The sequence below is a fragment of the Pituophis catenifer genome, unplaced genomic scaffold, assembly GCF_029215685.1.
Source record: "Pituophis catenifer annectens isolate HBS135680 unplaced genomic scaffold, rPitCat1.0.hap2 SCAF_3, whole genome shotgun sequence".
Lineage (NCBI taxonomy): Eukaryota > Metazoa > Chordata > Lepidosauria > Squamata > Colubridae > Pituophis > Pituophis catenifer.
The window spans coordinates 17,574,949-17,587,755 of record NW_027256883.1 but is presented as its reverse complement, the minus strand read 5'-3'; the positions used below and the strand labels follow the sequence as shown (position 1 = coordinate 17,587,755).

General features: G+C 40.4%; 1 protein-coding gene across 6 annotated transcripts in view; it reads right to left on the bottom strand.

Moving 5' to 3' along the window:
- ENPP2 (ectonucleotide pyrophosphatase/phosphodiesterase 2) overlaps nucleotides 1-12,807 on the bottom strand; it is a 103,024-nt gene that overhangs the window by 25,921 nt on the left and 64,296 nt on the right. For all 6 annotated transcript variants that reach the window (XM_070940366.1, XM_070940362.1, XM_070940363.1 and 3 more), the window contains one exon: nucleotides 10,060-10,132. In XM_070940366.1, the coding sequence (XP_070796467.1) occupies nucleotides 10,060-10,132 (73 nt within the window). The remainder of the gene's footprint in view (nucleotides 1-10,059; nucleotides 10,133-12,807) is intronic.

Here is a 12,807-nt window from a genome sequence, read left to right as displayed (position 1 = left end):
CATTCATCTTAAAGAGTTAAGCAAACTTGAAGAAATTCTAACAGGATTAGAGTTATATTGTAATGTGCACCCATAGTCTTCTGATGTTGGTGTTAAAGAATATCATACTTATGCTTAAAAAAATTAAAAGTTGTGAAGTGCTATGGTTCTTTAACCCTTTTTTTATCCCTAAAAGCGTAAGCTTGTCTCTAGAAGCCATATTCTAAAATAAAGAATCAAGCATAGAGCCAACGTCATTTTAAAACAGAGCAATGGGTCACTTCAGTTCATAAAGTTCTTGGGATAATATTTTTCCAACCTTAATTTTTAACAGTACATTTATTTTAACAAGCTAGAAGATGGAAATCCATGTGTCCTGCAGGTTTCATGAGCCACGGTGGCTCAGTGGTTAGAGTGCAGTACTACAGGCTACTTCTGCTGCCTGTCGGCTGCCTGCAATTTGGCAGTTCAAATCTCACCAGGCTCAAGGTTGACTCAGCCTTCTATCCTTCTATCCTTCCGAGGTGCCCCAAATTGTTGGGGGCAATATGCTAACTCTGTAAACCGCTTAGAGAGGGCTGTAAAAACACTATAAAGCGGTATATAAATCTAAATGCTACTGCTATTGCTAGATGGTGGGAATCCATGTATCCTGCAGGCTTCATGGACCTCATCCAGTGAATGATTTTTTTAAGGAAAGTTGAGCAGTCTTTTATTTAAGAAAGAATGTGGCTGGACATGATTTGTATATAAAGCATGACACAGAAAAAGCTTCTTTCCGTTCTCTCTTCCCTTTCAATGTGAGAACTCCAATGTTCATTACAGGGCACCTTCCTGAATCCCAACTGAGTGATTTGGGTAGCTCTCATTTATTCGTTTTAAGGGAAGATTTGTCTTTGATGTTAATATTATGGTATTGCCAAGATAAAAAGGATAGCATCCCATTTGCATCCTATGTCCACATTCATCACGAAAGTCTGAAGAGATGTTTCATACGGTGAAAACACTCAAACATCAACTTGAATCTATTGCTATAGGTCCATATGATCAACCTTTCATGCTCTTAATCTATGTTTAAGATATATCCATGTCCTATACAGATTCTATACACAGAATGAAGCCACCATGTGGATATAGGACTTCCTTACAATTGTTATTTTCATTCAACGTGATCACTGAGCATGATTGTTCAAATAGATAGCAGCCTGAGATAAATTTCCTTTGAATTTACTGATATTCATTGCCTCAAAATATTCATAAAGCTTCAAGCTTTATATATCAGAGGACCTTTCATGTTCATTTATATCTCGGAGGACCTTTCATGGACTATGAATGCTAACATGCTTGTGAAGAAGGCACAGAAGAGGCTGTACTTCCTGAGAATGCTCAGGAAGATAAATCTATCTCAGCATCTACTTCTGTCCTACTATTGCAGCACCATTGAGAGTGTCCTGACATAGGGCATTCTTGCATGGTATGGGAGCAGCTCTGTAGCGGACAAAAAAACTCTACAGAGAATCATTTAAACTGCCCAGAATATCATCGGACTCCAGCTGCCAGCCCTGGACGACATCTTCGAATCTTGCTGCTTGAGAAAGTTGCATAACATTCTTAGAGACTCTTCCCATCCTGCTTACAATCTTTTTGGACTGTTGCCTTCTGGCAGAAGATACAGAACAATTAAAACTCAGACCACACGTTTTCTGAATAGTTTTTATCCCAGAGCTATAATTGCACTCAACAATGAACTAAAGGGCCACCATCAGTGAGCTGTTGGACAGCATTACTTGGTCTGTTGTGTGGATGCTTGGGTGGTTTAGGGGTGGGGAATTGTGGTGGGTGGGAGTGCGTTTGGGGATTGTTATGTGTGTTGGACCTGGTCTTTGGGTGTTAAGTGAATTTCGTTGTATGGGTATACTGTGTATACAGTACAATGACAATAAAGTTATTTATTTATGATTTATTTGAAGCATCCTCCAGCATTGCAAAAAATTGATACCATACAGTTATCAGGCATGAAATAAGAAAGGATCACTGACCAATTCTTATGATCGAGGCTTTATTTGATGTCTCCTGCTAAAGGAAACCAATGGTGTCATGTCATGTTGTGAACAGGAGTAATCTGGCAAAATTTAGTGACCTTGGAAGTCTTCTAGTCCACCTCTCAGACAGGAAACCTTATACCATTCACAGACAAATGGTTGTCCAACCTTTTCTTAAAAACTTCCAGTGTTGAAATTCACAAATTTCTTCAACCCAATGCAAGTTTTACAAATAGAACTTTCCAGAGGTCCAAATAATCAGATCCAAGAAATTCATTTTGGCTGGGAAAACAACAACAACTGTAAGGGTGACAATAAGCAGGATTCTACAGGCTAATCCAATGTTATCTACCTGTGGGTGGAATAGTTTAAATGGATTTTTGCACCTGAATCCTGTGATATTTAAAAACAATAGTTAAGAAGGATTTAAAGATTGCACCAAGAGACAGAGGATGCCACCCAAAGAAGAGTGGGAAGAAGGACAAGATAAACATCAAATGAACCCAACTGCTTGATGGCAATCTGTGGTTGTTGCCTTTCAAGATGGCTGCACCGAAAGTTCGATTTGGAAGAAGTTCATCCCAAAGTTGGGAGGACCAAAATAATAATAATAATAATCAAGTTGTTTAAGAGTCTCCGCGGTTGATATGTACCGGGTTTGAAAACTTACTTTGTTCCGACGGGATTCCGCAGACAAGTGTTCCATTCTAGGTACTTTTCGTCTTCTCTTGGAAGGAGCAACGCGTCTTTTCAGAATCCTCTTAGGACTGATTTTTCTTTTAGGTCTTTTAGATGGAGTAAGAGGAGACCCAAAACTACTCTCCTGTACTGACGGAGAGAGATGCTTGGACTCAGAAAAAGCTCATCTCAACATCAGATTGTTTAAAAAACTAGCTGTCTCTAAGACACGGCACACCAAAACTCTTGGTTCAAACCATTTAATACTGGGTCTATGGTCAAGTCAAGATCAAAGTTGAAAAGAAGAATTTAATCATTTGTGATTAATAGTCCTGGGGTCTGCAGGAAACATTCTGAAGAGGATGTCTGGTTTGTTTGTTTGTTTGTTTGTTTGTTTGTTTGCTGGGAGGGGAATATTCTTTTCATGATTATCAAGAGAAAGAAAGCACCAGTAGCAGGAGCCATTGCTGTTACTGGATGCTCAACAGACTTATGTTTTAAATCGTACTAACTAGTCAATGCACCACTATTTAAATAACGGTAAGATCCCAATTCTCTTGTTCTGGAGAGAATAAATTATAATTGTTCATATAACATTTTTATACTGTCGAATTCCCTGTCATTATCAACTCCACGCAGCTGGAGGCATGCCCAGTTTTTAAAAAGACCTCCAGAAGGCATGGCGTTATTAACTGGATAATGCGGAAGGCATAAGTATTGACCCGTCCATTCATTTTGATCTTTAATGGGAAGGGAGAGGAAACACTGAGCAAACGCACCCTGCATTTGCTCCCAGTGTTATAGGATATCCTTATGATTAGGGAATAGGATAGCGTTAGATTTAGCTATACGCTTTCCAGGATTATTGTGCTGTGACGTGCGAGGAAAGGCTTTAGGAGAGGGGAAGATATGAATGAACCATGTATTAAGAGGAGGAGAAATCGTCTGAAAACAACAGAGCTGCAGTCCCAAGCAGTGCAGAGATGCTGGATGCTATTCAAACTGATCTTAAAAAGAAGCGACTGTGCATGCAACTCCAATTGACAGCTACAATGAGAGTTCTTGGCAACTTTTAGGATCAGATTCCCTGAACAGAGAAAGATAACGCATACAGGAAGATAGTGCAGCTTGTTTATTTTATTTTTATCTTTTTTAAATGGAGAAAGAAAGAAGCGAAGAGAAGGGAAGTTGAAAATTGGCAAGGATTTTACAAGGCCATTTGCTTTCTATCTGCATAGCCATTCTCCATCTTTGCTGTTCCAATCGCAGAGCCATGTTCTTGGAAGATAATAAGGAGGGGAAAAAAATCAGTATTACCATCTGCCATGCTGTTTCTTTGCTCTTGCACAAACAGTTGGAAAGGAAATGCTAATCCAGTTCTATTTGTCTCTCTCTCTCTCTCTCCAGAAAGCAGCTTCAGTTTTCTTTAAAAAAAAAAAAACAGGAGAAGAAAAAAAGAAAAAGAAGAGAAGAAAAGAGTTCAAGCTTCGTGCAGCCTTGATGAAAGCAGCAGCAGATGGAGGAAGGATTCTCAAGAGTTTACTCACTCTTTCCAAGAGAAGCGCAGCCAGAGTTTTAACTTATGCCATCAAGTGGGTCTAATAATAAGAAACCCCCATTCCAGGGTAGCATGTTAGAAGAGCAGCCGAGCAGTCCTTAAGCGTACGGATGTTGTCCAAGTCACTGATCATGGTAAACAGCATCGGTACAAACATTCACAAAAGGGACAGCTTCTCTTTCTTAAGGAATTAAAGCTAGGAAGAAAGCCAAATCTGTATTAATCAGCCAAATCTTAGCTTTTACGTTGGAGGGATGAGATCAATCTAAGCCGAGGATGATGACACACCTAGAACTGAAAGAACTAGCCAAATACTTGTACTTGAAACAAAATGTCTCAACATGGGACATTGTACACCAAGATATAATGGGTGAACATGCAATGTTTGTCAGACAGAGATTTTCCCCAAGTGACCGGGCTAAAAACAAAAACAAAAAGTAGATATGAGACCAGAGAGCCATGATTGGATATCTTAAATTATTTTGAAGATCACTGTAAGGAGCCTGGATAGCTCAGCAGACTAATGCATTGTAATTTAACTCCAGCTGTCTGCAATTAGTAAGTTCGAATCTTGCCAGGCTCAAGGTTGACTCAGCCTTCCATCCTTTCTAAGGTAGGTAAATTGAGGACCCAGTTTGTGGGGACAATAAGCTGACTTTGTAAAATATGCAAAAGTATGAAGGCTATTGCTTAACACATTGTAAGCCGCCCTGAGTCTCCGGAGAAGGGCGGCATATAAATCAAATTAAAAAACAAAAAACAAAAAAACACTGGTTGAGTCACTTAAAAAAAAAGAAAAAGGAAGACCAAACCAAGATCTTTGTGCATTAGCTATCAAGCATGTCAAATGATTGGGGTCCAGTCGCTACCACAACAGTCCCCAACTTTGCAGTTTGGTGGCCTGGCTGAGGGAAGGAAACCAGGCACCACAAGCGGGCCTGGATGTGCGCCTGCAGCTCTCAATTTACACAATTTACACAAGCAGTGGACATGTGCAGATGCACATGCATGCAGCTCAACTTGTGCACGAGTGCAAGCTGGCCTGCCACTCACACAAGTTGAGTTGCACAGGTGCACATGCTGGCCTACTGCTCACGTGGCACGGTTCCGAATAGGCCTTGGCCTGGTAGTGGCCTGCGGCCTGAGGGTTGGGGGTTCATACAGATTACTACTTAATCAATTGACTGGTTGAACTTGCAAGCTGACAGATCAAAAATGGGTCTGGAACTTCCGTACAACATCAACCTCCACTTTCAATTTAGCAATAAAGCATATCTAGGAAAATTACCTAGAGTCCTTCTGTATTAAGGGAGAAATAAAGGTAAAGGTTCCCCTCGCATATATGTGCTAGTCGTTCCCGACACTAGAGGGCGGTGCTCATCTCCGTTTCAAAGCCGAAGAGCCAGCGCTGTCCAAAGTTATCTCCGTGGTCATGTGGCCAGCATGACTAAACACTGAATGTGCACGGAACGCTGTTACCTTCCCACCAAAGGTGGTCCCTATTTTTCTACTTGCATTTTTTACGTGCTTCCGAACTGCTAGGTTGGCAAAAGCTGGGACAAGTAACGGGAGCTCACCCTGTTACGGGGCACTAGGGATTCGAACCGCTGAACTGCTGACCTTTCGATCGACAAGCTCAGCATCTTAGCCACTGAGCCACTGCATCCCTTCAACCCTGATCTATAGATATTTTCCTTTTTTTGGTCCTCTTAGAATGATTTTGTAAATTATTTTCTAAAGCAAGAGTGGGGACCAGTGGTGGGTTGCCCCTGGTTCGGACCGGTTCACAAGAACCGGTAGTAAAACCGGTGGGAAGCTCCGCCCACTGACCCGGATGTCATCATAGATGATCTGTGCATGCACAGAAGAGCGGGCGCGATGCAAACCGGTAGTAAAAGTAAGTAGAACCCACCCCTGGTGGGGACCTGTGGATCTCCATATATTATTGAACTCCAAACCTCATCAACTGTCTTGGCAACATATCTTGTATGGCAATATGTGGAGGACAATTCTTCTAACCAGCCTAATCTTTCTGGGGAGTGGGTGGGGGACTGTTTTGTTGTGGTTGCCCTTGTTATTGCTTTCCAATAGCATTTTAAAAAAGGATCAGAGGGTAAATGCATTCTATAGATGATAATCTTCTGCAGATGATCATTTTCAGGTGAAGATTACTTTATTTAATTTGAAATTTAACAAATATGATTCCTGCCACAAATACTATTAAAGGTAACCATTAAGAATATATAGATAGCAAAATACAAACAAAACATTGCTACAAGCCATATCCTGAAACTATACCCACAATGCACACACACACACACACACACACACACACACACACACACACACACAGTAGTACTCATCCTAGCAATAATTACATGCAACCTTCTTCACCTACAATTCTGGGTAGGTGGTATTTCTTCATCCTGACACCCAAATCACTCTAAAGTTTAACCTGTAATGGACTTTAATGCCTTATGTATATTTTCCTCTGTCTATTCATAATCCATACCTCTTTAGTGATGCAGTAAAAAAGTCATCTTAACTATGATATGACTACACTATGAATTCACAACATGCTTAATTATACGAGTAATAACCCTCGTAAAGTATTAAAAATATAATGAAAATTGTAAAATATTTTATAATACAGCTTTAACCTAATATGGATGCTATTTTAGCTTGCTTTCACACTATGAGAAATTTTTCACATCAGGAGAGATTTTAGGGGTCATAATCAATTAATATGAACCCAAAATGGGTATGAAAATCATTACTTTAAGAAATTGGGAGTTGGAGTCTTCTATAATTTGTTTCCCAGTTCTATTGATTAAGCATCTTAACTTCTAAGATTAATCCCAAATGTTTAACGTTTTGCCAGCTCAAAACAAATGGGCAGAATAGAGTTAGGAAAGAGGAAAGAATTGCCTTTGATTGTCAAATGCCAATATTATTGATGCTTGAAAAGGGTGGAGATGATCTCCATAGCAGGAGGACACTTTCGCGACAGTGAGGATGAGGTCTACAGCCAATTCCAGCTCTAAATTTGACAATATTATTTTGTTCCTGGACTACCTGAGGGTTTTTTCCCCTCTAAGTCAGGGGTGTCAAACTCGCGTCGTCACGGCATCGTATTGTGATGTATCGTGACTTTTTTCCCCTTCGCTAAACCGGGTGTGGGTATGGCCAGGACGTGATGCATCTAGCCTGCAGGCCACAAGTTTGACACCCCTGCTCTAGATCTTCCTTCTAAGAGTTTCCTGATATATTTACAGTTCCTTATATTCTTTCCAAGAATCCCATCCAGATGTAAATCAGAACATCTGTGCAATTTCCACAGAAAGGCTAACTTCTCTAAAGGCTAATAAAGAAACTTGAAGCCAAACCTATGGTGATATATGAGATGAAGATGTCTCTTCTCCATTTCATCTCAAGGGAAACATGAGTTGAAGGCTGAAAATTTCAGGGAGGGGAAGGGAAATATGCAGTGGTGAAATTCAATTTTTTTTTACTACTGGTTCTGTGGGCGTGGCTTGGTGGGTGTGGCCTGGTAGGTGTGGCAGGGGAAGGATACTGCAAAATCTCCATTTCCACTCAGCTCCAGGGAAAGGATACTGCAAAATCCCCATTCCCACCCCACTCTGGGACCAGCCAGAGGTGGTATTTGCCAGTTCTCCGAACTACTCAAAATTTCCACTACCGGTTCTCCAGAACCTGTCAGAACCTGCTGGATTTCACCCTTGGGAATATGTACCTTTATCTCTGAACCCCAAACAAATAATTGCAACTGTTCCATGTTGCTTCTGATTCTCATCTGACCTTCAGTCACCAATTGCAGGGAATAATCTAATTTGGGACTAATCAAAGCAGGGTTTGATAGACTGCAGCTGGACCTCACTGCCAAATAAAATAGTTGCAAAAGCCAAAACTTGTTTTCACAAATCTGCACCTTGGGAGGAGAATTTACTGTCCCCACCTCCAAGGCTGACCCTTGAAAAGGGTGGAGATGACCTCCACAGCAAGAGGACTCTTCCACACAACAGTGAGAATGAGGCCTATAGCCAATTTCAGCTCTAAATTTAGCACTATTATTTTGATCCTGGACTCCCAAAATATACTGAGAGCAGCAGAATCGAGTGTTGCAATAACCAGCTGGGGATTCCCAAGAGCCAAAGATATAAGAGATAGATCCCTCAAGGGCTATCAATAACCGTATTGGCCAGGAAAGAGTAGAAGCTGACTCCAATACATCTGAAGAGTACAGATCTGAAGAAGGGTGTTGTACAGTCTTGGAATAAAAATCAGGAAACTTGGATTTAAATAATATAATTACGTTAAGATTTTTGAGTCGCGTTGCTGAAGAAATCAGTCCTCTCCTTGTCCTCAGATATAGACTTCATAAAAGCCATTTCTTTATCCAAGAGTGAAACTGTGCATAAAACGCCTTCCACACTCTGATTAACTTTTAATAGGCCCATCAGCAGAGGCATAAAATTGTTTTCAATGGTGGCAGGGATCCACCGGTTGAGCAATCTCAGCCTGGGGCCGCAACCCAACACTGATCAATTCTTTCCATGTTCTCCCAACCCTGTTGGAGCTGTTTGTTTAAGCAGTTCTTATATGGCTGGGAGAATATTCCCTTCAGAGTCTATGATCAAAGGTTAACTGTGTAGATCTTCCCTGTGGAACAAGCACTTTATTAGGACTTGAGGTAACAGGAATAATTAACCTCTGTGCTTGGAACTTGGAAAAGTTTTTTTTTTCCCCTCAAACTTCACATTGGCTCTGGATTCACAGAGAGGAAAAGGAAGACAGTATTACAGTTTCGGAGAATTCCTCGCCCCAATGCCAGTGCCAGAGGTCAGTGTGAATTAGGTCTCTGCCCTGGATTTCAAGGCCAAAGCATAAGATCAACATAATGTATAATTGGACCTCAGTCGCTCAAGCGGTTTGGCTGCATCTATGGATTTGAACTGGAGGGAGATTCCAGGCAGCCCATTTAATGAGCATTCAATCTTCTCTCCACCTTCTATGCTTTAAAGCAGGGGTCTGCAACCTTGGCAACTTTTAAGACTTGTGGACTTCAACTCCCAGAATTCCTCAGCCAGCCGGCTGAGGAATTGTGGGAGTTGAAGTCCACAAGTCTTAAAAGTTGCCAAGGTTGGAGACCCCTGCTTTAAAGCAACATTTCTCAATTTCAGCAACGTTAAGATAGGCGGACTTCAGTCAGCATGGAGAATTCTGGGAGTTGAAGTTTGCCTGTCTTTAAGTTGCTGAAGCTGAGAAATGCTGCCTTGAAGCCTATCTCTTATTCTCTCTATTTCTACCCCAGTGGCCCACCTCATTTACTAAGGATGCAGTTAAATAACATCATGCAGAAAGCAAACATGGCATAAACAATTTACGTGAAATTACTGAATTATTACAAAACATGAAAAAAAATTGCTCCTTTCACACCACAATGCAGTCAACCTTGATTATATCCAAGAGTAGGCCTGCAAGTCTTCGATGAAAATCCTAGCCTTGTCAACACATACACACCCACACATACACAGACTTAGTTCTCCAGTCCCTGAAACTTTAAGCAGATGGATAATGTTATTAACAGTTTAGTCCTCTCTATAAATGTAGTGTCTATATTTTTCAGAAGGCCCTGTTTCTTTTGGAGGCTTATAGAGGCAAACAATTAACTAGCTTTAAAACATTTGGCTCTGGACTAGCAATACAAGTTCATGTGAACATGACAAAACCCGGAGCACCAGATTTGCATTCCATTTATGGGCAAAGATGAACTGTACTAACCTCAGAACTAAATGGACCATATCTGTGGCCAGCCATATCTGGTTGGTCAGAGTAGAATGCATAAGCGTAAGGCCTGAAAAGAAAGGCAGATGTCAGCAAGTTTCATTTAGCATGCCATTCTCACTTTCCAATACAGCAACCCTCTAAAATTATAAATTCATTCACCCCATCCCTCTGAATATAATGAATGGTTTCATTGTATTTAGAGATGGTGAAGAAAAAAATCAATATATCCGGTAAAATATTGCTGGAATCTTGCAACAAAGGTAAACAAAGCCTGTTGACTGGAAATTATCAATAACAGTTCAAACCATGAGGATAAGCTTGCTTGGTTTTACATAACTCTGAGGGTGTCTGATAGTGTTTAAGAGTGTCAGATGTAAATGCCTTATTCTCTAATGTGTAAATAATGTATATATGGAACATCAGGGGTTAACTTATTACTTGAGCTTTAATGTATTCATATTTTACCACTCCCATTCCTGGCTCCGCCCCTTGTATATAAAAGGAGCCATCCTCCCCATTTTCCTTGCTTCTATCTTGAATATTCAGCGAATATAGAATGCCTATTATGATTAAAGAGAATTATATTTAAACCTATAACTTCTATTATCTTTATTGAGTCTGATCCTGAAAATATTGCAACAAGCTGGTAGCAGAGGATGGTTAATTGACTCAATAAGTAATTAAAAATGTCCAAGAAAGATAGGCCCAACACCAGGGCCCACAGCAAAGAAATAGAAACTGATCAAGAGATGATCAACGAATCCACTAATGCGATTTCGAGAGAATCCGAAGAATACACCACTGAAGAAGAAGAACTGATGAGTGAAAATAACGACCAGGAAGAAATCGAGATAGAAAATAACGAACTCAGGTCAGGAATATTAAAAATACTAAAAAGCCAAAAGAATGATGAAAGCCTCATCGCGGACCTCCAGGAGATGCTGAGGAACAGCGGAGCAGCGAGAGAGAAAAACGTCATTAAAGAAAAACCCAAAGATCAAAAAACTGTGAGTGAAATGACTACTGAGAAAATAGTTGTAAAAAAGAAAAGATGTGACCCCGCGCGAAATTTTGAACGGCAGCCATCTTGGTTTCAACGAACTTCAAAAGAGAGTGAAGCAGAGCCAATCAAAACGCTCAGTTCAAAATTTCTGGCGCGAAAAACACTATCAGACGAAGAAAGTGAAAAAGAAGTCTCAAACTCTTCAGATGAACCAAAATCAGAAAGTGAAGACGATTTAACGAAGTCTCAAGTAAAGTCAGCAATGAAAACGCTTTTTGCTGCTTTTGGGCCAAGATTGAAAATCTCCAAGACATCGACGAAGAAGCAAGAAATCAAACCGACAACTCAAGACCTGCACGCTCCCATCCTGACTTCGAAAACGACGACACCCGAGCCCAGAGAGCCATGCCGATTCCGCCCTACACCGCAGACAGAATCGAGTGCCAGCACACACAAGAGAAAGAGAAGAACCGCCGCCATCACCAAAGCCCCAAAAACCGAGCCAGAGACCGACTCATCTGAAGAGGAGCGGATCGAGAGAGCTGAAATGGAGAGAACCTTCCACAACGGCGCCAAAGAAGAAATGAGCAACGCGCATGTGCAAAACTACGTAGACGGCCCCGAAAGACTTGAACTGGCCAGAGAACCGCGCAGACTCGTCACAAGCATCCCAATGCCGTTCTGTAATTTCCTGCACTTGAGAGACCACGGACTGCCTCAGGTTGTAAGTAATGGACAAAATAATGTGGGGAACTTACCCAGTGACTTCCCAAAACTTAGAGTTGATGGCATTAATTTACAAGAGTGGTACCAACAGCTTCAGGTTATTTTTATGAAAGAAAATTTACTATTCTTTATAACTAGTCCTCCAAGAAGACCTTGGACTTTAAAAATAGACTGTTTACATCATAGAGCATTTTTCATAATAATTTCTAGCGTGTCTCCTGCAATGTATCATAGCATCAAACCAAACCTAACTGTATCAGAAATAATTCAATGCATGTTTAATCTATTTCACAGCGATAGCGTAGCCACAACCACAAGAATGTCTAAGGATTTCTTTTCTTCTAGAGTGAAACCAGGGGTTTCTATAAGTGAACATTTGATAAATCTAAACAAAATAAGAGCTGAGCTGCAATTGAGGGGGGAAGTGATTTCAGATCAAACTATGAAAAGTGTTATTATCAATTCACTTGATCCATCATGGGATAGCTTTATGTCACACTTAGATACCATTAATTTGGGATATTTATCAATAGAAAGTCTATCTAACAAATTGATAGCAGAAGACAATTCAAGAAAAAATCGTTCCAGTAACCAAACAGAACACAAATCTTTTAGGAAAGTAGTCTTTCAAGATAAATATAATGAAGCCTTTAGATGCCACAATTGTGGATCCAGGGAACACAGTAGAAGAGACTGTCCCAAAGTCCCAAGGGAGAGACATAGGCCAGAATATAGGAGCAAATACAATTACAGACAATCTTCCACAGATAGACACAAATATAGAAGTCCACCAAACTACAGAGAAAGTAGAGGGGGTAGAGAAAATTCAAAAGAGAGAAAATCTGGGTCACTAAATGGGCTAAATAAACAAGACAGCACCAAAACACAACAAGATGAGAACAATAATTGGCTTATTGATTCTGGTGCAACAAATCACACCACTAATAACAAAAGTATATTATCTTCATTTACAGAAGATAAGTTTGTGATAAAGGTAGCTAATCAAGAAAAGG